We start from the raw sequence: 23,995 nt of genomic DNA, 5'->3' as shown, positions 1-23,995 counted from the left end.
GACGGGCTCTGGCTGAGCTGGCAGGCCGGCTGGCACTGGCGGTGTCGTGGGCCCGCCGGGCCTCCACAGGCCAGTGGCTGCTGGACTTCCTGTCCCCTCTTCCCCAAGTCAGCAGGATTGCGCTTGGCTTGCTCGTGGTCCCGATGGCCGTGTTGATAACAGTGACGGGCGGCCCAGGCTGTGCTGCCATGCCCTCTGGGCCAGGCGGCCTTTCCCAGGGTCTGTCCCCGAAGGGGCATCGGGCAGGGGAGGGGCTGGGCAGGCTGCCACCTGCCCGGCCGGGTCAGCATATCTCTGTCAACCCCTCGATGGGCAGCCTGGGTCCAGCTCAGACCCCTCAGAGGGGCCGAGATTCAGTGTGGACCACGGGTGCTGCTCACTAACTCGGGGACCCCGGGACAGGGACTTGGTGACAGGACGAGGATGGCGCAGAGCCAGTGCCGCTAAGTGAGGTGCGTGCACAGCCTCCCGGCCCCGCGCTGCCCTGGCTCAGCGCCTGGTGGGGCCCGCGACTCGGCCGCTTTGTTCTCAAACCTTGCCCCCAGGGATCAGGGACTCCGGAAAACACTCGCTTTGCTGCTCAGATCTGACGGACGGGCAATAACTCTGCACCCTCAAGGCCAGCGCTGGCCCCACCGCAGCCCACCACACCGGCCTTGGTCACTCTCGGGCTGTGTTCTCGTGCTCAGAGCCCGGCGGGCCATGAGATGGCTGCTCTTCAAGCCCAGGAGAGGGGGTGCTGCCCTCCAGGGCCCCATGTCCCCGTCAGCCACCCACTGTCACCCCAAAGGGCACCAGGTTCCCAGTCTGGGCTTAAAGGGGGTGGCCTGTCTCGTGCAGCAGGAGGCGGAGCCACAGGAAAGGCCTGGAACAGTAGTGGGGGCAGGGCGGGGCTGGGGCCGGGGACTGTGGGGCGGGAGGCTCATGCCCAGCCTGGGCCACCCACGAAAGGCCCCCAGGACCCTGCCTGTGACAGGCGCCGGGCCACAAAGGCCGCCTAGCCAGGGCTGCTCGCGGGCTGTGTGAGGAGTGGAGGGGGCCTGGTGCCACGCCCTGGCTCTAGCACGGCTTCCTTTGATGCCTGGAAACTCCTAGCTCTGCCCTCAACACAGGGTGCCCGGCTGCCGCGCCGGGTGTGCCCTCGTGCGAGGAGCAGGGAAAGCCGAGCAGACGCCCCCCGAGCCAGACGGCGGAGACCGGGCTCCTGGGCTCTGGGCCTGGCCGGGCTCGCGGGCAGACCTCCCCCAGGGCTCAGCCTCTGCCCTGCCAGACGGGCACACCTTCGCTGGGCCGCCTGCCGGGCAGAGGTCACGCACAGCCCTGCTCTGGCTTGTGCCGACCATGGATGGCCAGGCCCTCCGGCGAGGCTCAGGGTGCAGGGGCCGCACAGCCCCGGTGGGCCGGGCCCGAGCGAGTGTCCCAGGGGGCACCTGAACACCGGCCCCCCGCCAGCCTGCTCCCAGCCACTGGTCTCGGGCCCCACGTCCACCCCAGGCCAGGGGCGGACTGTGCCAGGTGGGGAGAGGTGATGCTCCGGCCCTGGGCCCAGGATGGGGCGGGGCAGGATGGGGAGCCGGCTCGCCCGAGCGTGGGCCGGGCTGTGCCGCGGTGGACGTGTGCCAGAGCCAGGCGTTGCCAGGGAAACCGCACAGCAGACGCACTCCCTGCCCAACCGAAATTCCTCTATTTTTAGCCTCTCAGCTACTTTCAGATAAAGTCCATGTAGACAGCCGAGCTGTTTGGCAAGATAACAGCCCGCTTCAAACCACAGAGACTTCAAAGGGCAGCGGCGGGCTCAGCCGTGGGCCTGAGAACCCCCCGCCCCCTCGGCCCGGAGTGTCCTGTGGCTCCTGGGCCACCCTGGGCGCGGGGCACAGATCCTGGCAGGGAGCAGGGCACCCTGGTGGCCCATCTGTGCATGCCGAAGCCCTGGCGTCTGGATTTGTGGGGGCTTGGGCGGCCGGGGCACAGAGGAGGAGCCACAGACCCTGCACCTCCCAGATGCCCAGCGGGGCCAGGCGGAGCCGTTACTGTGACCAGGCAGGACCCTACCGCAGGGGTCGTGCAGACGCGGGGGCTGAGGGGGCTGGCCGGCGAAGCCGAGTCCTCCCCCAGCATGCCTGGGCTCAGGACAAGCAGAAAACACCTCTTCTCCCTCGAGCCCACCCCAGCCAGGCGCTGCATCTCTCTGCGCCCTCGCCCTGCCCATGCCAAGGCCCCAGACAGCTGGGCCCAGGGCAGGCTGGGACTGGAGGCCGGCACCCACCACCCCTGCACTCAGGGCGTGGCCAGGAGCCTCTTGGAGTGAAAGCAGACTGTGCGAGGTTGCAGGAAACAGCGGGGTCACCGTGAAGGCCCTGGAGTGTGCCCAACCCTGAGGTCCTGCTCGCGTGTGCCCAACTCTGAGGTCCCGCTCCCTGCTCGGGGGGCAGGGCCAGAGCCCCTGGCGTGGGGAAGCCACGGGGCCGCAACACACAGAAGGGCCCTGGCTCCCCCAGTGCGTGCGGGCTGGGGGCTGAGGGAACCGCGAGAGGTGGGACTGTGCTGCCCACCCGCCGCGTGATGGCAGCTCTTGGAAACCCCAGGGAGGGGCCAGTGGGCACTTCCCGCCACTTGTCAGAGAACTAGAAACCAGCTGGCCCCTTCCAGGGGGACCGACGCCCAGCGGGCGTGGGGTGGACCCGCGCCCCAGCTCGGAGCTGCCGTGCACTGCCATGAGCACGGGACGGAGGGAGCGGGGAGGCCGTGTGCACGCTTGGGACAGAGCTGGGAGAGTGACGTGCTGCTGCAACTGTGACGCTGTGCTGTCCCCAGGGACGCTGACGGCCAGGGCTGCGGTGGCCGGACGCTGAGCCTACCTTGTCTTCCACCCGGTTCAGGCGGGCGCCGATGGTGTTGCTGCCGCGGTCCTTGGTCTTTTCTGCAGGGTCAGAGCACCGATGTCAGGGGCGGGCAGTGGCGGGGGAGGGACGGGGCAGGTGGAGCAGGGGCCAGGGAGCGGGAGGCAGCCGAGAGGCGAAAGGCCTGACCTACAGGGACATCTTTTAAAGGGCTCCTGTGGTGAGAACAGCAGGGGGTGGCACAGGGGACAGGGCACCAGCTGTGCCAGCCTGGACCTGGCTCCATCCCTGCCCCAGCCTTCACGCTCTGTGACCTCTGAGAACCTGTCCTGTGGCCACAGGCTCCCCTTGCCCGGGGCTGCCTAGGCTGGGGTACCTGCCCGTGTGCAAACCCATGACATTCTGCCCCCAGGGCGGCACCGGCCCTGATCCAGGCGGCAGGGGTGGCAGGGCTGGCAGGGGTGGGGGAGGTGCCTGCCTTGCTGTGAGCTGCGGCTCCATCTGGACGGGGACGGGGGCAACCCCCAGGAGCAGCCCTCCCACTGCCTTGCCCCGGTGAGGCTCACAGCCCCTGTCCAGGGACACAGCGAGCTGGCGCAGAGCCAGGGAACTGGCACCCTCCCTGCTGCGTCCTCCACCTGAGCCGGGCGGAGCCCTGACATGGCCCATGGTTCTGTGGGCAGCTCACCCCACCAAGCCCCACCCGCAGGCCCTTCCCTCGCCAAGACCCCCCTGAGAAGTTGCCCGGGGGTCACGTGTCCACACCCAACTGCCCTGAAAGTTCGACATTTAAAGGGATCCAGGTGGGTTCTTAGGCGAACTGAAGAATCTTTGTAAAGCACCCCTGGAAGTCACTTTGCTTAGGGTGGGGTCTGCCTCGCCCCCGCCATGGCTTTGGAGTCTGACTGTGGGGAGCGGCAGGCCTGGCGGGGGTTGGGGAGAGAGTGCCGCTGGCTCGGCGGCGGACCCACCTGACGCGGGGACGAACAGCGAGGGCTTCCCGATGGACTGGTCCAGCCTGGGGGGAGGAGACAGAGACCGGCTCACGCTGTGCCCTGGCACCGTGTGACGCCCAGCCATCGTGGGGCAGGTGCGCTGATGTGCCCAGCAAGACAGTGCACCCCTCCACCATTCTGGGGCGTCCACCACTGCCACCCGAGACCTTCCAGGTGCCCCCTGCGCCCATGCTCCCGGGGGGCCGGGCGGGGAGCTCAGAGAAGAGGGGCGGGAGGTGGGCTGCTCCTTACGCTTGCTCAGCCATGGGGGGGGCGCCCTGAGCCCCTGGCCTCACCTCGGCCAGACAGACACAGCCTCCCAGCCACACCCCTGCAACACAGAGCCGGGCTAGCTGGTCTGAGCCTGTGCAGGCCCCCCCAGATGGCACTGCTTCCATGGGAACCAGCTCTGCAGGATCCAAGCCAGAGCCCAGAACACGCTGGCTCCCAACCGCCAGGGTCCCCAGCTCCAGGCCCAGGGGCGGGGGCCTCTGCCGGGCACGTCTCCTCCTGCAGCTGGGCCTGGCTCTTGCTCAGTGTGGTGCGAAGGCGGGGGCTGGGCTGCACAGCGACCCCCAAATCGTAGGGAGCACGGCCAGGGCAGCTGCTCCAGCGGGGAGGGAGGCAGGTGCTTTCCTCCCTTGTGTCCCCAAAACTTCTCCGGCCTCTCAGGTCCGGGAGGGGCAGAAACAGCGGAGACACCCAGGGGGCTGGCGGTGGCCAGCAGCTCTCCCTCCGTGGAGGGGAGGGGCGAGGTGGGGCGGGAGAACTCCAGGTCTCGGCCCTGCCCAGATTGGAGCAGCTCTGCCCCCACGGGGCTGGCGCTGGTTGCGCCCCCCCCCAGGTGCCCACGTGTCCCCATCGCTGGGGCCTGAGCCTGCCCACCTTCTCTGCAGCTCCTTGATGCGCACCATGAGGTTGAGGTGGCCCTGGGAGTACTGCTCGATGACGTCCCGCACGTCATAGGGCTTCCGCGCTTGCTGTGGGCCAGAAAGACACATGTCACTCTGCTCTCTGTGCCGTGGCATGGCTCTGAACGCGCGGTGACGGGGTCTGCGCTAGCGGGGCGGGTGAGATCTGGGAGCTCCCCTGCACAGCGTGATGGGCAGGCCGGGCAGGGTGTGCGTAGGTGGCAGCAGGGCTTGTCCCCACTGGGTGACCCTGGGCCATGGGCTTGGCCTCTCTGGGCCTCAGCTTCCTGTCCAGTAATCAGCAGGGACCCGCCAGCTCCCCTTCCCAGGCCACTGGTCCCCAGTTCTCAAACAGCTTCAAGAGCCGGCCCCGCGGAGGGACGGGAGAGCAGCACACTGCCCAGGCGCGGGCCCAGCTCAGCTCTGCGTGGCGCCCGCCGGGCCCCACCCCCACCCTCGGCAAGCTCGCCGGCAGCAGCCCCGACTGCTCTCGGGGCGGGCAGGTGGTCCGCCGTGCGCCCTTCCTGGCAGTCCCCAGTGCTGGGCAGGGGGGACCCCAGATGACAGCCCACATCTGGGGTCTGCCCGACAGGGAGGGAGTGAGGATAAATACGATGGAAGGTGGGAAAGGTCCGGGGTCCTTTCTGCGCCAGAACCAGAGCCGGCTGTGGCTGAGCCTCTTCTCAACACACGTTCAAGGTGGCCCTGAGTCGTGGGGTCACCTCCTGTGGACTGAAGGGCCTTATGAGGCGTGTGGCACCTCTAGGTGTGCCTGGTGAGGTGTCGAGGTGACGGAGGCCTGACCCTTGGCGGGGCAAGTCCTTGTGCTGGTCCCCAGATGGCCTGGGCGCCTTGGGGCGCCGGGACCAGGCGGGGGTGGGTAGGTGTGTCCGGGGCCGCTGCAGACACAGGAGAGCGTGAACGTGCCCGCGTGAGGACTGAGGGGCGTCTGCGTGTGTGCGTGACGGGAGGGCACGTCTGGACAGGGCCCTGGGCCCCCGCCTCGCCCCACCTCGGGCACAGCCCAGGAAGTGTTGGCAGTGCCCACTGACACCCAGGGCCACAGCCCAGGGGCATCCCAGCCGCCGAGGCTTGTCCGGGAGCCGCCGGGGCCTGGCCAGGGCTCCGGGGGCCTTTGTCAAGTGGCCGCCTGGGGCCTGGCTGGAGAGACCATCTCGGCTTTCTCTCCAGAACTCATTTCCCCCGCAGTGGCGGGAGCCCGAGATGAGCCGAGATAACGCCGGCCTGTCCAGACTGACCGACGGTGGACAGGGGAGTTCAAGGCAAACTTGAAGGGCTAAGAGGCTCTGGCTCCTCGGGCCAGACACAGGGGCGGCTGGCCAGGGACTTATCGGCCAGCTAAGCAGCCAGGGGGGCCACCCGCCACGTCCGCAGCCCCTGAAGCTGGGCAGGGGCGGGTGGGGGAAGGGAGGTGGCCTGAGAGCTGGGCTGGTGGGGGGCAGGTAGCTCCTGGAGCCCACACAGCTCCTCACTGCCAAGGGCTCCCCCTCCCCTCGACTTTGGTTTCTGGAGGCCTCCTGCTCCCCAGCCCTCCACGCTGCCCCTGTGACGACAGCCAGCTGGGGAGGTTGGAGGGCGCCTGGACCCCATCCTCATGCCGGAGCCTCTGTGCCCCACAAGGGCTCCGCTGCCGCCAGGGCCTGGGGTGCAGGAGCAGCAGAGAGTGGGAAGGTGGGTGCTGCCCAGTCTGCTTCCGGAAGCCTCCTGGGTCACTCTCAGACCCTGGCCCACGTGCTGCAGCAGAAGAGGGGACCCCAGCCTGGAAGGGAGTGCAGGGCTCTCAGCCAGCTCCTCCCCAAGGGCCAGTTTTCTTGCCTGCGCCTTAGGGACAGGGACGGCTGGGCCCTTGCAGACGATCTCTGGACCTGAGCTGGCAGCTGCCACCTCACCCCTGGAGTTGGGCCCGCCCAGGAGCCACAAGGTCCATATGCTCCACTGGGTGCCACCAGACCCTGGAAACCACCCCCAGGAAGCCCAGTGCCTACCCTGGGAGTCCCTGTCGGGTTCTAGGCTCTGTCCTGCAGTGGCCCACCGTCTCAGGCCAGGGGCCACTCCCACCCTGGAAGACCCTCCATTACCTCTTCTGCCCCGGGGCGAGGTCAGTGGCTTTAGCTGTCAGGGCCACGCTGCCCTCCAGCGAGGGGATACCCGGGCCCTTCCCTCGGTCTCCTCTGCCCTTGGGGGCTGCCCTGCCCTGACCTGACCCTCCAGGGGTTCTTGCAGCCGTTTCCCTGGGTGGGCACTGGCTGGTGCCACCAGGAGGCCGGGGCCTCCTCTCTCAGTGCCCCTGCATCACTTCCTGTCCCAGCCGGCCCTCGGGTCTCCCCCAGAGCAGCGAGGCAGATCTCCGGGTGCCAGCCGACAATGGCATTCACTGGGACCCTTGTTTTGACAGGGAGAAGTCCCAGGCCCTGCTGGGGGCCGTGGCACGACTTGGTCTAGTTGAGACCCCCCACAGGGTGTAGGCAGAAGGGCAGGCGGCAGACCACCACCGTGGGACTGCTGTGTGTGCAAATTGTCCCTCGAGGTGGTGGCTGGTGGCCAGGACAAGGGGGCCACACGCTGCTCTCCTGCGGCCTGGCCCAGGGCTGCTCCCGGGGCTTGCGGTGGCTGCGGGATCGAGGCGCGCCTACGCAGTCCCGTGCAAGCCCCCGGGCCTTGTGCCCCTGCACTTGGGGAAGAGCTTGCCCAGGGCTGCCTGGGGCAGGGTCTGCATCCAGACCCCCCATGGAGTCCAGAGGCTGTGGGGTGGCCCTCCAGGGCCCAGGCGGGTGGGGACTCTGCTGAGGGGGCCCGGTGCCGGATGCAGGGGTGCTGCTGGGACCACCCTGGCAGGTTGTCCCAACCTTCCCTGCTGGGTGGTCTACGCCTTCTGGAAGGAGAGCGACTGTCTCCTACGCCGCACCTGTGCTCTCGCGTGAGGACTAAACCTCCCCCCACTGCCACCCCGGCTCGAGGACTGGCCCCACAGCAGAAGGGGGCCTTGGACTCTGGAGGCCCCAAGGGGCTTCTGTGGGGCCCCCTGGAGGAATGCCAAAGGAACCCCTCCTCCCACAGACGGGCTGGCCCCTCTGTTCTCCCGGCTCGCACGGGGAGGCTGGGGACACTGAGCCAGCGCGGGAGAGGGCTCTGGGGACCATACTTCCTGCCCAGGTGACTTGGGGCTGACTCCACACCGTCTCTGAGTTGCTCCGCCATCACCCACCCGCCCCTCACCGATGCTGTCTCCTAACTAGCGAAGGAGGAGGCCACACGTCCCTTCGGGCTGGTCCTCAGGGGCGTCCCTCAGGGGTCCTGCTGTCTGGGGAGAGGAGGTTTCCCAGGGACGGATAAGGACGTCAGCACAGGGTGCCTGTGGTGGGGGGCTGGGTCGCAGACAGGCCTGCCTGGGCGGCTGGGGACGGAGACTGGGACAGCCTCCGCTGGGGGCAGGGAGAGTCCGGGAGGGCTGCCGGGCAGGGGCTCAGCACCAGACTGACCTGGAACTTCCTCTTGGCCACAAAGTACTGCATGCGCCGGATGACCCTGATGGCGGCCCGGTGGTGTTCCCGCAGCCTGCAGCGGAGAAGGGACACGAGGTGTGAGCAGCTGCCCGGTCGGCCGTCCCCATTGCTCTGTCCCAGGTTCAAGTACCCCTGCTGCATGTGGCCTGGACCCTTCCAGAAACAAGGAGAATGTTCAGACCCATGGGACGGAGGTCTTCGAGGCGAGGGGCAAGAGGCTTTAAAGGCGAAAGGTTTCCCCTCAGCTGTGAGGGGAAGAGGGACCCTGGCCTTGCCGGGTGCTCAGGAGGGGACGGGGCGGGGGACAAGGCCCTGGGCGCAGCTGCTCTGCCTCATGGCAAAGTCACAGTCACGTCTCTCTAGCCTGGGCCTTCAGGCCCCTCAAGCAGATGATGCCTGAGGCCCACTAGCTGGAAGGTTCCACAGCCCCACAGACAGGCAGCACTTGGAAAACGTAGGAGCTGAGGACAAATTAATAAGGGACAGTTACTACTTGAGCCACTCCGTTAAGGGGCTGCATTGTTTTGCCTCTAAAGTTCCTTTTGAATAAAGAAATATCATTAAGGAAAAGAAATAAAAGAGATGATATATATGTGCTTAGGAAAGGACTGGAAGGAAATACAGCAACATGGAACCAGTGGGATTTCCCCTTCTGGCCGTGCTACCTGGCTAAACCCTCCCACGGAAATGCCCATGACCGCCGGCCAGACAGGCGATGGCCACAGTGACGGCTGCCGGAGGCTTCTGAGAACGAGGAAGACCCGAAGGCTCAGACCCTAGACACGGGAGCCACAGGAGCCACGGGAGCCCCGGGAGCCACGGGAGCCACGCCCCTGCGCAAGGCTGCGCTTCCTCCCCAGCAGCTTCGTCCACTCGCCACACGGGCGCTGGCGCTGAACAGGGTAGAAGCTCGTGGGGCTGCTGAGCCCAGAGCTGCAAGACACCAGGACACAGGGGCCAGGATCCAGGTGAGCAGGGCACCACGGAGCAGTGAGCCTCCGTTCACACCATTTTTCCTGGAAGCATCTGTGGATTCCTAAGCTGCATGGGTGGGTGAGATCCAGAGAAACTGAGCAAAAAGCAGCTGCTAAGAGGGTGAAAAGTGAACCTAGGGCTGGGCGTGGTGGTCACGCCTGTGACCCCAGCACTCTGGGAGGCCGAGGCGGGAGGATCGCTTGAGCCCAGGAGTCTGAGGTTGCTGTGTGCTGTGATGACGCCATGGCACTCCAGCCTAGGTGACAGAGCAAGACTGTCTCAAAAAAAAAAAGCTGACCCAGGACTTAGCAGACTCATGTCACTGGGGACAGAAGCTATTGAGGGGGAGCCCCAGTCAACACCCCAGGCTCTCAGTTGAGACCTCGTCACGTAGCCCCACGTTGTCTCAATCCCTGACTGGAGCGTGCTCTGCCCAGGTACGTTCTGCTAGAAGAAAATAAAATGACCTGTAAGGAGACAGCGCCGTTGAGCCTCAACAATTTTTCATACGCAAAAGACCGAAAACCAAGGGGAGAAACAGATCATAGAAACAGATCTAAAGGTGGGTGCCTTCAACATGTGTGCCTCCTCCCAGTAAGAGAGGAGCTCTGCTACGACCTGAATTTGGGCCGACCTTACGTGACTTTAAGTGACTCGAAGAATGCTGGGGAACTTACACTGTGCATGACTCACGTGCTCTGGGAACATGGCCGTGTGAACAGGCCTGAGCTTGCTGGCTGGAGAGGAATGTGGAGGAGAACCGAGGGGCCTGACCAACCGCCAGCACTAACCACTAGCCATGCGAATGAGGCTGTCTTAGACCACGCAGCCCTGAGTGCGCTGCCAGGTGACGGTGGCTGCGCAAGCTGTCACAAAGCTGCAGGACCACCTCCTAGCCGAGCCAAGTCCAAATTTCTGACCCACAGAGTTATGAGCAAAGAAATTAATTATTTTAAGCCACTGAGCTGCAGTGTGGTTTGCTATATAGCAATAGATAACTGATGAAGAAATTAGGACTCAGAGGTAGGGTACCCTCATATCAGTATCCTAAAACATATGACGTGGATTTTGGGGCCAGGCATTGGGCAGAGGCAGGAAGAAGAGGCAGATCACAAGATGCGGGACTTTGGGCAGATGCCGTCTGTAACTGGGTGACAATCTTAGGTGACTTGGTGGGGTAAGTGAATTTTGCTCTGGTAGGTTAAAGATGGGTGCAAATTCATTGTAGTTGCTCCCACGGGGGCTGGAGTCTGTCTCCACCACGGTGGAAATGGACCACGGGTTCTGTGCTTCAGCCTGCAGAGGCCTTGCGGCCTCCGCTTTCACCGTCTTAGAATGCTGCTGCGGACGGTCCGAGCTGGCCTGCCGCAAGAGCCACACGCAGGAAAGCTGAGGGGCCCTGGCTGACAGCCCGACGGCTCCGGGTACGAGGCCAGCCGAGACCACCGGGCGCTGCCGAGCCTCCACGTGTGCTGCTGTGTGGTGGCCCAGGTAGGACCACCCAGCTGGGTGGCCCACGCTGCCGACCCACAGACTCGCGAGCGAGTAGATGGCTGTGGTTGGCTTCGGGGTTCTTACGTGAGGGCTTAAAAATAACCACGCTAAACAGGGTCAAGAAAATAGTTGAAAAGATGGGGACTATCACCAGAGAAATAAAAACTATATTAAAAAAATAAAACTCTAGAACAGGGCAGTAATGAAAATTAAAAACGCAGCAGATGAACGGGACAAAGGCAACGTGGCAGAGAGGAAATCCTGTGGACTGGACGAGAACGGGCAGCTTGGAGCACGGAAAGAAAATAGAATGAAAAGAAGAGATGAAATCAAAGAAAAGGAAACGTAAGGGGGTAGACTGCACACATCACAAGTGGAGGAATATTCCAATTAAAGGGTCAATATTGTCAGGCAGGATTAAGAGCAACTACATAAATCCACTTCAAAATATGAAGATACAGAAAAATTGATGGTAAAAGGATAGGAAAAAAACGTGTCTTGGTGTAGCTGAGTGAAGGTAGGTGCAGGTAAACTAGTATCAGACAAAGTAGACTTTAAATATTACTAGAGATAAAGAGTATTTCGTAATTATAAACGTGTCAACTCGGCAGGAAGAGATCAATTCTAAATCTGTATGCAACTAAAAACACAACCAAAATACATAAAGCAAACTGGCAGAACTGAAAGGTAGACGAGAAAATCCACAGCCGTGGCGGGGGATCTGGATGCATCTCGTCAGCGACCGACGGGAAACCGGCCGTCGGAGCATCCACAGAGACGCCGCAGACAGCGCGATTCGCGACGTGGCCCGGTGGGTGCAGACGGAACGCTGCCCCCCGCCCAGCTGCAGGCTGCGTGAGTTTCCAAGTACACACCGGCCACGCACCAAAAGAGACCACATGCAGGGTTTTAAAAGCAAGTTCCAACAAATTTCAAAGAAATTACATCATGTTTAATATGTTCTCTGACCACAGGAAAATTAAACTAGGAATCAATAAAAAAGATAACTAGGGAATCCCCAAATGTTTTGGAAACTAAACAATCCAAATAACCTGAGGGTCAAAGGGAAAAAAATCCAATAGGGATGGAAAAATGGTTTACATTAAATAATAATAAAGACGTAACATATCAGAACTGACAGGTAAATAAGTGCACAGAGGGAAACCTATGGCTTTAAATGCGTGTCACAGAGCAGAGAAGAGGCTGGAACCCACCTCAAGACGTTAAAAAAAATAGCACGTTAAGGCCAAAGAAAGTAGAAGGAAACAGGTATTGAAGGCAAGCGCATGAGTCAATGAAATAAAAAATGAACGTTATGTTAAGGAAAATCTACAAAGCTAAAATGTGGTTCTCTGAGGAGACGAATAAAATCCATCAACTTTTAGCAAGATGGATCGAATGGGGGAAGGGGACACAAGTCACCAACGTCAGGAATTAAAGCTGGGACGTCACTCTCGGTCTAGGGACACTAACCCCGCTCGCGGGGCACTGCAAACACAGTTTTCATAATTTCAAAACATCAAAACATTTCCAAAACATTTGATAATATCAAAACATAACTTTGATAATTTAGATAAGATAAATTCCTTAAAAAACACAACATATAAAAGCAGACATAAGAAGAAATAAAAAAAATAAATTGCCCACTATTAATTAAACAAATTAAACTTGGAATGTTCATGATCTTCCCACAAAGAAAACCATAAGTCTAGATGACTTCACCAGCAAATTCTTCCAAACATTTAAGGAAGAAAGAATACCAATTTTATATAAATCTTTGTAGAATGATTTTTATGAGGCAGCATAACCTTGACGTCAAAAGGGCATTTCAAGAAAGAAAAATCACAGGTTGCCTTCTTAGGCGAGCACAGACGCAAAGGTCCTAAACACGACACCAGCAGACGCAATCCAGTGCCGAACGCGAAGACACATGGTCAAGTGTGGTTTAATCTGGTCGTGCAAGGTCAGTCTAACACGGGAGAATCAACCAACATAATTCACCGCATCGACAGAATAAGAAAAAACATATTCAACGCAAAAGATGCAGAAAAGCATTTGACAAAATTCGAGGTCCATTTGTAATTAGAAACACAACTCTTAGGCAAACTAGGGCTATTAGGAAACTCCATCATCTACAAAAGCTAAAACTAAAACAAAAACAACGAAACCCTAAGCAAACATAATTAATTGTGAAAAATTATACATTTTCCTCCCAAGACAGGGAGTGAGACAACAGTGTCACCATTTCTATTTAACATTGTCCAGAAAGTCCCAGCCAGTGTATCACGGTAAGAAAAAGGAGACAACAGGCGTAATGATTGGACAGGAGAAAATAAAACTGTCATTATTTGCAAATGACATATGCGTATATGTAAAAAATTCCTAAGAATTTTCAAATCTTTGGATAAACTACTGGAATTAATGAATGAATTTAGCAAAAGCACTGGTTTTAAGGACAATCTGTAAAAACCAATTATATTTCTATATGCTAGTAACAAACAATTAGAAAATAAAAAGATATCAATTATAATAGCATCAAAAACCATGAACTTTACCGTAAGCCTAAGAATACGTCTGTTCAGAGACGAGCAAGTCCTGTACGTGGAAAAGCAAATTCATGGAGGGATGTGACACGTTCACGTGTAAGAAGACACACGTTTATAAGACGTTAATTTTCCCCAAGTTGAGGTCTAGATTCAATATGATTCCAATCAATATCGGGGTGCTCTTTATTATTTATTTTGAAACTGACAAGCTGATTCTGAAATATTTATAACAACGCAAAGTGCCCGGAGCAGCCAAGGTGACTGTGAAGAACAACAACGGAGCCAGGGGACTCGCAGCACCAGGGTTTAAAAGTCACGGCAAAGCCACGGCGGTGGACGCCGCACAGCGCCGGCAGATGAGCAGGTGCACAAGCGCACGCCTGTCTCTTGGTTTAGAACAAAGGTGGTTTCAACTGAGTCGGGGGAAGAATGCTCTCGTCAATAAATGGCGCTGGAACAATTTGGATAGGCACACGAAAATATGTAAACCGTGGTCCCTTCTACACACCAGTCACAAGATGACTTTGAGTGAGGTCGCCGGCCTGAGCAGGGGTGGAGGCAGTCCAGCCTGTAGAAGGAAACAGGACGGCCCCTTCGCGCCTCGGACAGGCCGAGACCCGTCGGCGGCACGCAAGCAGCACACACTGTTAAGAGAAAGGCGTTGGACAAACTGCAGACCCCAAGGTTTCCTGACGGCCTCACGAAGCCCTTCATCCCAGGCCCGAATCGCAGGAGTGGCTGTCACCCTGGCCGCACGTCCCACCTCTTTCAGCCACCCTGTGGTCTGGGGCAGGTGGAGAGCGGGCTGCAGAGGCACCTGACTGAGAAGGGCGCCCGTGGCCACGACCTTGGCCCTTGGGTGCCCGTGGCCATGACCACCCAGGCCGGGACGTGCCCCCGTCGTGAGAACGCTCAGGCCGTCTCAGGTCTATTTTGCTCAAAGGGCCACGCCCAGTGACTGCTCCAGAAGCCTCTAGAAGCTGCTGCTGCTGCTGCACCTTCTGCCAACTCCCTAGAACGAAGCAGAGCCTTAGCAACCAAGGCCGGGCCTGGTCCCCAGCTCTGCCCAGGCCGCGGTGCAGGCTGGACACAGACAACTCCGTGGCCTCAGAGGGAAGGCCCGGCTTGCTCTTGCAAGGGGGGCGTTCTTTTCTCTCGGGCTGGGGTGGCCTGGGAAGGTGGCCAAGTGGCCCCTCCCGTGGCTCTGACACAGGCGCAGGCCGGTGAGGGATAGGGACAGGACGCAGCCTGGGGCTCACTGGGCCCTCAAGGAACTGACCCTGGACCCTGGCTGCAGGCAGGGGCTGAGGTCCCAGGGCTGGTGCCCACCTGCCCCGGCTTCCTCGTCTGCTGGAGGGAAGATGACCGGCACGCCACCCCTGGCCCCCCACTTGGCTTGGGAGGTCACGGGGGCCAGGGTGTCGTGGGGAAGGAGGGAGCAGCCGCCACGTGGCCTCTGGGGCTTGGCTGTGAGGTGCTGCCACTGAGAAAGGCCCCTTCCTCCGTCTGCCCGTCTGTTCCTGCACCCGCCGATTTGTCTCGTCTGTTCATTCACTAACTCAGCCACTCAGCCACTCAGCCGCGGGTCCCTTCGTTAGTGCGCTGCCTGATTCCCCATTAATTCACCCACTCCCTGCTCCCCCTGCGCACCCCGTGCGTGGACGTTAAGTGCCGGCTGGGTGCACGGCCGGGCTCGGTGGTCTTGGGGGCTGAGCCCCCTGAAGGCCCCGTTGTTTCTGGATGGGTCAGATTCGAAGCCGGGAGCCGCAGTGCAGCCCGGGGCAAGCTGGGCTGGGCTGGGGGCCGCTGGGCCACCCGAGGGGCAGCTGCTGCGTTCAGCACACATGTCACCGTGGGGCCATCGAGGGGGTACTGTGGGAAAGAAAAGGCCGGAAGTTTCCCGGAGCAGGCTCCCTGTCAGGCCGGGGGCCGCCCGCTGGGGGCCACCCTGCCACTTGCAGCTGAGCCCAGGCAGAGCCCAGGGCCTGGGGGCGGGGCCTGCTGGTGGGTGGCAGGAGGTGACTCCAAGGGGTCCTGGGACGGGGGCCCTGCACAGCCCAGGCTGGGGTTGCGCGGGAGAGACGTCCAGTGTGCAGGAGAGGCCCGGCCTCGCCAGCGCTCAGCCCCCCCGGAAGCCACCCTCGCAGTGATAAGTAGAACCTCCCCCCCAGCCTCCAGCTGTGGAGCGAAACCAGACGGAAGCCCCTTGCACCGCCGCCCCCAGCCCCCACCCGACTGCGCGAGCTCTTAATCCTGGTGGAGCATCTTCCTCTGACTCGGGAGCGAGGGGGAGCTTGCCGGCCCTGCCTGCAGTTGAGATATACGGAAAGTAGGGAAACACGAGCTCCCTCCCTTCCCTCTGGCATGCTGGGGTGCCGCTTCAGCCACTGCTGCAGCCCCACCGCCCTGCCACCGTGTCCTAGGAGACACAGCTCTGTCTCAGGCTGAGCACCGAGGGGCCTCCCAGCCAGACCCATCCCCAGCCTTTATGTCCGGGAGTCGGCCCTCCTGTGTGGGCCTGGGAGTCGTCACGGGGGAGGCTCCCGCCAGCTGTCAAGGGCCCAAGCTCGGGGTGAGCTTGGTGGAGGTCCTCCACGTCACCATAGGGCACTGGGGGAGGAACATCCCTTGGGTGGGTCCCCTGCACGGGCCCTCTCTGCCCACCCAGGGCTGCTGGGTGTGGGTGTCAGATGAAGGAGGCAGATGCCAGGGGCCTAGCAGGCCGGCGAACCCCGGGTAGCACGGAGAGGGAAACTGAGGTCACCACATGCCACTCTCCCCAGTGGCCACCTCACGGACATGGGACCTTGCGGGCCTTCTAGACTTTTCCTTTCACACAACCATCTATAGACACAAACACGTCACTTCCCCACACTACCCAATGTGTTGTTTTGCTCCTTTTTATTTTGAAATTATTGTAGATTCCTAGGAAGTTGCAAAAACAAACCAAAAAAACCAACGTATGTACTGAGAGGTCCTGTGTGTCCTTCACCTGGGTTCCCAATGTCACATTTTACAGAACAAGACGGACACCAGGAGACGGAGGCCGGTGCGCTGTGTGTGGTTCTGCGTTGTGACGTCACACGTGCACACTCGCTGGTCCCCCCGCCACAAAGACCCCCGCTGCCCCTAACCTCAGGGCAGTCACCTGTTCTCCATCCCTAGAGTCTGAATTTTGAGAATGGCGTCTTCGTGGAATCCTGCAGTGACCTAATGAGGCTTTGTCCCCCGTGTAACTACTGCGACAGCCGGCCGCGTCGTGGCGTGGGGACAGTTTGCTCCTTTTCACGGCCAAGACGCGCTCCCAGGGAGGGATGCGCTCACCTGCTGAAGGATGCCTGGACTGTTCTCAGGCTCTGGCTTGTTGCAAATAGAGCTTCTAGACACTTCCATCCGCAGGCTTTGCGTGAACACGGTCTTCCTTTCTGCGGGATGAGTTTTCCGGGTGTGTAGCTGGGGGTGGCCGGGGGTGGTGGGAGTTGCAAGCTAACTTTTATAAGACACTACCGAGCTATTTTCCAGAGCTCCTGTAGCATTTTATGTTTGCAGCAGCAGTGCCTGGCTAAGCCCATCCCTCTGCGTCCTCGGCCACATTGTTTATTTCAGCCATTCTGCCAGACGCACAGTGACAGCGCACGGTGGCTTTGACCTGCACGTCCCTGAAGGCTCCCGGTGCCGACGCCGTCCACTGTGTGCGCCTGCCGGTCCGTCCTCTTCAGTGACACGTCACCTGGTGTCTTCGCCCGTTTTCTAGTTTGACTCGATGGTTTTTTTTATCGCTGGGTTTTGAGAGTTCTTTCTATTCTAGTTGTTAATTCTTTGTCACATCCGTGGCTCACGCGTACTTTCTCCCGGTCTGTAGCTTGCGATTTCACCTTCTTCGTAGGGTCTTCCGCAGAACAAAAGTTCTTAATTTTTTTCTTTTGTAATTTTATTTTTTTACAATTTTAACTTCTTGATTTCCTTTAAGATTTTTCTCTTTTTTTAATGTTATACAAGTTTTTAATTTTGATAAGGTCTAATTTTACTGATTTCTTCGGTGAATCGTGCATCAGCATCCACTGTAAGGACTCCTTCCGTGTCCTGGATCCCGGATGTTTTCTTCTCCGCGTTTTTCTAAAGTGTTCATAGTTTTATGTTTCACATTCAGGTCCAAGACGTGTGTTGAGTTAATTTTTATAAAAAGCGTGAGACTTAGATCAAGCGTCTCCGTGTTGCCCGTGGGCGTCCGGTTGCTGGAGCGTGTCGGAGGGCAGCCTTCTCTGCGGTACTGCCCCACGTCTCTGTCCTAAAGATCAGGCAGGCGTGTTCGTGGGCTCTTTCTGGGTTCCCTGTTCTGCTCTGTTGATCCATGTGTTTATTCCTCCACCAGCATCACGCTGCTTTGATTCCTTCCTATTCCTTAAAACTAATAGGGCGATCGCCCTCCCAGATTCTTCTCTTCCCAGATGGTTTTAGCTGCGCGAGAGCACGTGCCTTTCCATACACATTTTAGAACAAGTTTATCCTTCCTCATTAAAAACCTTGCTGGGATTTGTGTCAAATTTATAGATAATTCTGGGGAGCATCGAAATTTTTACCATTGTGAGTTTTCTAAGCCGTGAACGTGTGTCTGCATTTAGGTCGTCTTTGATTTCTTTCTTCAGCGTATGGTGATCTTTGGCATCTAGGTCTGCACGTGCTTTATTAAATTCATACTGAAGGATTTTAATTTCTTTGGGGAAACTGTGAATGGCATCGCGTCTCTCGTCTCGGCTTTCGCCCGTTCACTGTCGGTGTGTAGAAACGCACGCGGTTTCCTGTGCGGATCCCACATTCCGTGATCTTACTGCAGTCCCGTGTTCCAGAAGTTCTTATTGTAGATTCCTTGGGATTTTCCGCACAATTATGTCATCTGCAAACAGGGACTGTTTCACAGCTTCCTGTCTCATCTGCATGGCTCATTTCTTTTGCTTGCCTTATCGCGGTGGCTTGAACTTCCAGCACCACGTGCGGCAGGAGTGGTGAGAGCGGACAGCCTCGCCCTTTGCCGGGGAAAAGCGCCCCGTCCCTCGCCACCACGGGTGATGCTAGCTGTGGGTTTCCTTTTTTAGATGCTCTTTATCAAGCTGAGGAAGGTCCCTGGTAGATTACATTAACTGAGTTTTCAGTGTTGAACTGGCCCTGACTATCTGGAATAAATCTCTCCTGGCTATGGTGTGTAATTTTCTTATACAATCTTATATAATTATTTTTTTTTTAAACTGTAGAAAGCCTCCAGAAACTCCCTGTTCAAAATAAAACCTAGAGCCACCAGCCCCCACCACAACTGTCCCCGTCTCCCCAGCCCTGGGTAACCATCCACCCGAATCCTGTGTTCCTCACTCCCTTGCTTTCTTTTTTGCATAATTTCATTGAATCTATGTGTATCCCCGACAAGTCATATATTTTTTACTTTAGTAATTTAAACTTGGTAAAAATACACCGGGCTGTTCCTCGGTGTTACATGGCCGAGACCCAAGCGCACGGCTGTCTGTAAGTCCGGCCCAGTCGCTCTGGCTGATAGGAAGTTCTCCCCTGTGTGGGCTCCCACGTGGCTGCCCTCCCGCCGCGGGCGTGTGGCTGGCTGCCAGGCCCGGGGCCCGTGACCCGCGCTGCAGCACATTCCTGTCCGCCCCCAGTTGTTCACGTCCCAGCGTCTCCCTGGGGTGTTTACCCTGACGTGCGCCTGCCAGGTCACCGTGTGCGCGGATTCACAGCCTCGGGGGTGAGGCCACACTCTCAGAGTGGCGGCCCCCCAGCAGTGCGGGGGAGACCCAGGGCCCACGTCCCTGTCCACACGCCCGGGGACCAGACTCTGTGGCTTCTGCCCGTGGAACAATGTCAGCGGTTTGTGTCGGTGGTGTCTTCACGCTCCGACCGGCCACACGCGCTGCCTCCGCTGGGAAAGGCTGAGCAAGCCTTGGACCCATTTTTCTGTCCGGTTATTTATGTTTTTATTGATTAGTTATTCTGGTTATTAATCGTTTATTTTATTGATTTTTAAATAGATTCTGTATCAGTGATATGTATACTAGTTCCTTGTCAATTTGGTGTATTGTGAACATCCACTTCCGTGGTAGGCAAAATAACGAAGCTGTCCTACCCCCTAGAACCTGTGACCGTGTCACCTTACGTGGCCAAAGGCACGCTGTAGATGTGACTAAGGTTATGACACCAAGACGGGGTGTGTAGCCTGCATTACCCAGGTGGACCCTAGGAAACACTTGAGCCCTTAAAAACAGAGACGCCTTCCCAGCTACGGCCAGAGGCACACGTGACCACGGAAAACACGTGCGTGGCGACATGATGGCTTTGCAGGCGGAGGAAGGGCCACGAGCGAAGACATGTGGGCGCCGCTGGGAGCTGGAAAGGGAGAAAACGGGCTTTTCCCTGCAGCCTCCAGCAGGACCAGCCCCGAAGCACCTGCCAGACCCGTCAGACCCTTGTCAGACTCGGACCCACGCAGGCGAAAGGTGACAAACGTGTGCCGCGCTTGTGGCCGCTTGTACCGGCAGCAACAGGAAACGGCTGCGATTCTCGGTTCTCGACTTTTCGCTTGCTCTGAGGTGTCTTTTGAGCACCTTGAACAGGGATTCTTATTTTATATAATCAAACTGATCAATATTTTTCTTTCGTAGTCAATGCTTTTGTGTTCTGTATAAGAAAATATTTCCCTTTGCCAAGATATAAAAGATACTAACAAGCCTATACTATCGAGGGAGAGTTTTAAGGTTTGTATTTGACACTTAATTCCTAGATCCCCCTGGAGGCAATTTTTGCACGTGCTGTGAAACGGGGTCCCAATATTCCCTTTTTCCTTATGGACGGTCACCTGGTCCAGTGAGCCACGAAGCCACCTGGGTCTCACACCGAGGCCCCGCACCTGTGCGAGTCCTTCAGGGCCCTCTGCTTTTGTCCGTTGGGCTAATTGTCTATCCCTGAACCTGCACTGCTACCTGTAATTGCCATAGGCTCCTCCCGGGGCCTGCAGTCTGGAAGGGAAGGCCCCTCCTTCATCTGCTTGAGAAGGTCTTGGTTATTCTTGGTCCTTCATCATCCACAGAAATTTTAGAAGCATCACCTTAAGTTCCATGAGAAAACCTGTTGGAGGAGGCTGTGGCCAGAGGTGAGAGGCTGAGGTGCTGGCAAACGCCTGTGCCGTGGCGCATGAGCACATACACGGAGTGGGCGTGCCCTGCGAGGGGCCTGCCAGATCCGCGGTGTGACCAGACCGGCTCTGGGAGCCTGGGTTCAGCACGCACCCCTGGTACAAAGTCACACGTGCAGTCCGGTGTGGACAGCTCAGGGCTGCTGGGAATCCCGCCCCGGGGGCCTCCTTTCACTTCCTCTTTCATCCACTGGTTTATTCCTTTGGTCAAGGACACCCTCATTCCAGAAACTTCCCCCTCGAGGTCTGAGCCTCTCTCTCTCCATTGCAACACAGGGAAACGAAGAAGACTCTGCTGTTGCTGCTGAATTTTTCTTTTTTCTTTCTTTTTGCAAATCATGTATCTGATAAAGGGCTTGTATACAGCATACATAAAGAACCCTTACAACTTAACACAAAATGAATCCTATTAAAAGATGGCCAACGGATTTGAACAGACATTTCTCCAAAGAACAGATATAAACGACAAATCAGCACGTGAAAATACGCTTAACATCATCAGCCATTAAGGAAGTGCGAATCAAAACCACAGTGAGAAGCCGCTTCACACCCACTAGGATGGCTAAAATGAGAAGGACAATAACAAGTGTTGGCAAGGATGTGGACTGCTGGTGGGAGTGTAAGATGGTGCAGCCACTATGGAAAACAGTCTTGCAGTTCCTCAAAATGTTAAACATACAGCTAGCATACGACCCAGTAGTTCCACTCCTAGGTATATACACCGAAGAGAAATGAAAACGTACGTCCACGTAGGAACTTGTACACAGGGTTCATAGATTTGTTCAGAAGAGCCAAAAGGTGGAAATAGCCCAACGTCCATCAGCTGAGGAATAGATAAGCAAGTGTCTATCCATGCAATGGAATATTATCCAGTCACAGAAAGGAATACATGCTAACATGTGGATGAACCTCAGAAACACGATGCCAAGAGAAGGAACCCAGTCACAAAAGGCCACATGTTGTACGATTCCAGTTGTATGGAATGTCCAGAATCCAGATCCATAGAGATGGAAAATAGATTAGTGTTTGCCGGGGGCTGGGGTGGGGGAAGGGAATGACTGCTGATGGGTCAAGGCTTTAGGGGCAATGAAAACGCCTTTCGATTGAGAGTAGTGACGAAGCACGACCCTGTGAGTACACCAAAAGCCACCGAAGTGTGCACTTTAAAGGGTGTGGCTAACCATCCCGTGTCGCCCCTGAGAGCAGGAGGTGCTGGGGGTCGGGCGGGAGGTGAAGGACGCTTGGCTGGGGAGAGGCAGGGAGGCTTTGAGACACCCTCAGCCTTCCTGGCCCTGCCCAGGGCGCAGGACTCTTCCTGGAGGGACCCTTTCCCGGGTGCTCAGCGGCCCAGGCAGGCACCAGCAGAGCAGCTAGGGTTGGCCTCGGCCCTCCCCAGGCAGATGCGATGTGACCCACCCCCACCCCCACCCCCAAATCCTGCTGTGGCTCCCTACTGCTCACCTAATGACATCCAAACTCTCAGGATGGCCCACCTGGCCCAAATGGAACAGAAATGTGGGCTTCTGGCTCTCTGGGAGGGTTTTGAGTTAATACACTTTCTCCCTTCTCCCTAAGTTGTTGCATCACACGTAACACTAGACACATATGGTTCTCACGTCTTTGTAAGATTGTTTTCACATCAGCGACGCACAAATGAGAAGGAGGCCATGCTGGCCCCCAACCCGGGCCAGCCAGAGCAGGTCTTCCTGGCTGGCAGTGAAATTCTGCAAGGGTCTCAAGGACAGGTGGCCGAAATGGGTTCGGCAAAGGCAACTCCTTTCCACATATCCCAGAACCAAAGGAAAGGAACCAGCTCTCTCTGTGTCCATCCAAAATCCACCCGTTGCACCCGAGGCCCAGGGTGGCGGAGTTAGGAGCTGGGGCTCTGGGGGCTGATTAGGTCACGAGGGCAGAGCCTCCACGCACAGGACCAGTGCCCTTAAAAAAGGGGCCCAAGCGGGCTCGTCTGCCCTCGTGGCCCTTCTGCCCCACGCGAGGACACACAGAAGGAGCCGTCTGTGAAGCGGACGGAGCCCTCGCCACACGTCGTGGGATCTGCCCGGACCTCGACCTTGTACTTCGCAGCCCCTAGAACGATGCGTTTCTATTTATAAATCACCCGGTTACAGCACTGAGTGGACTGAGACCCAAGACACCGTGTCGGATGCCCAGGGACCACCCGGCACAGGCGGGAAAACCAACGCTCAGCCTAACGCAGTTCAGCTTAGTTCCCGTCAGCTCTGCTTAACTCGGTTCACATCACGTGTACTGAGCTAAAGCTAACTCAGCCAGCGCAGCCCGGTTCAATCCTGCACGGTTCCACTGAGGCCAACGCAACCCAACACGTGTAGCCCCAGCTCCTGCTACAGGGTCTCGCGGTGGGAATGGGAGGAGCAGGCCAGTCCCGTCTTGGGCAGCCTCTCAGGGCTTCTGGGGAGGAGAGTGCAGCACAAGTCACCTCAGAGAGGTGCCAAAGTGGCAGTGGTGTCTGAGAAAAGTATTGCTTTGCAGAAAAGCATCGTTGAAGAAACCTCTTGCCACGCCGGTAGGCATCTGCTATGGGCCCAGGATGGGGCCCCCACACTCTGGGGGTGAAAGAGGGCAGAGTGGAACAGGCCTCACCCTCCAGGTGCCCTTGGCCTGTCCAGAGCAGCCCTAAGACCACCAGAAACCGCCCAAGTGAGTGACAACCCATGTCACCAGTCTTGCCCCTGGGGACCCTAAGAAGGGAACAGGTTCAGGGAGGGAGCAGCCGGCACGGGAAGGCTTCCAGAGGGAGTGCCACCACCCAGGCAGGGGCCTGGCCACCAGTGGGCTCAGCCTGGCCCAGAATAGGCCACGGGGGTGGGAAAGACAAAATGCAGAGACCCCAAGGAAGTTAAGAGTGGCCCGGGTTCCAGAAAGCACCACCCACATCTGTAACCCTGGGTGAGGCTGGGGGAGCATGGCGGCCCACCTGCCCTGCGTGACAGCGGCTTGCCAGGGAGGGGCTGGCCTGGCCGTGCACCTGGACTCCCGGCCCTCAGTGGCCCCTGGTGCCCCCTGTGCCGACGAGACTCAAGTCCCTGCATCAGGGGAAAGGGCTTCTTGGGGGTGGGACGTGGGACTCCTGCCCGGTCCTCCCCGCTCTGTGCCTAAGGGGATCCTCCCCCACACGCTGGCGGCCACTTCCCTGCGAGCGCCCGGACCGTCTCCGCGAGCCGAGGGCGAAGGCGAGGGCTCGGGGAGCTGGCGGGAGAGCTGGAGCCGGTGTCCCGCGCGCCTCGCGGGCTTGGGCAACTTGCCTCCCCTTGGGAGGCCTGGGGAGCTGCAGGAAGAAAGGTGTGGACGGAGATGAGTTTTCTCCGTGACAACACGGTGTCCCTGGAGGACAACAGAGTGGAGCCCAGGAAAGCCAGTCACGGCCTCGCAGCTCAGGCTGGGGAGACCGTCAGCTCCTGAGGATCCCCGTGGCCTGGCTCCAGGCTCTGGCCCCGTGGGTGGGGGGCCGGCGGGTGCCCCAAGCTGGGCGCCCGGCCCTG

At 58.6% G+C, this 23,995-nt stretch overlaps 1 protein-coding gene across 1 annotated transcript in view; it reads right to left on the bottom strand.

Moving 5' to 3' along the window:
• KCNQ1 (potassium voltage-gated channel subfamily Q member 1) overlaps positions 1–23,995 on the bottom strand; it is a 340,175-nt gene that overhangs the window by 64,530 nt on the left and 251,650 nt on the right. Inside the window, exons 12-15 of the mRNA XM_069471839.1 lie at positions 8,247–8,322; positions 4,721–4,815; positions 3,812–3,858; positions 2,859–2,920 (exon numbers count right to left, since the gene is read on the bottom strand). Of these exons, the coding sequence (XP_069327940.1) occupies positions 2,859–2,920; positions 3,812–3,858; positions 4,721–4,815; positions 8,247–8,322 (280 nt within the window). The remainder of the gene's footprint in view (positions 1–2,858; positions 2,921–3,811; positions 3,859–4,720; positions 4,816–8,246; positions 8,323–23,995) is intronic.

This window comes from Eulemur rufifrons, chromosome 6 (assembly GCF_041146395.1).
Source record: "Eulemur rufifrons isolate Redbay chromosome 6, OSU_ERuf_1, whole genome shotgun sequence".
Classification (NCBI taxonomy): Eukaryota; Metazoa; Chordata; class Mammalia; order Primates; family Lemuridae; genus Eulemur; species Eulemur rufifrons.
This window is presented reverse-complemented; position numbering and strand designations above follow the sequence as displayed.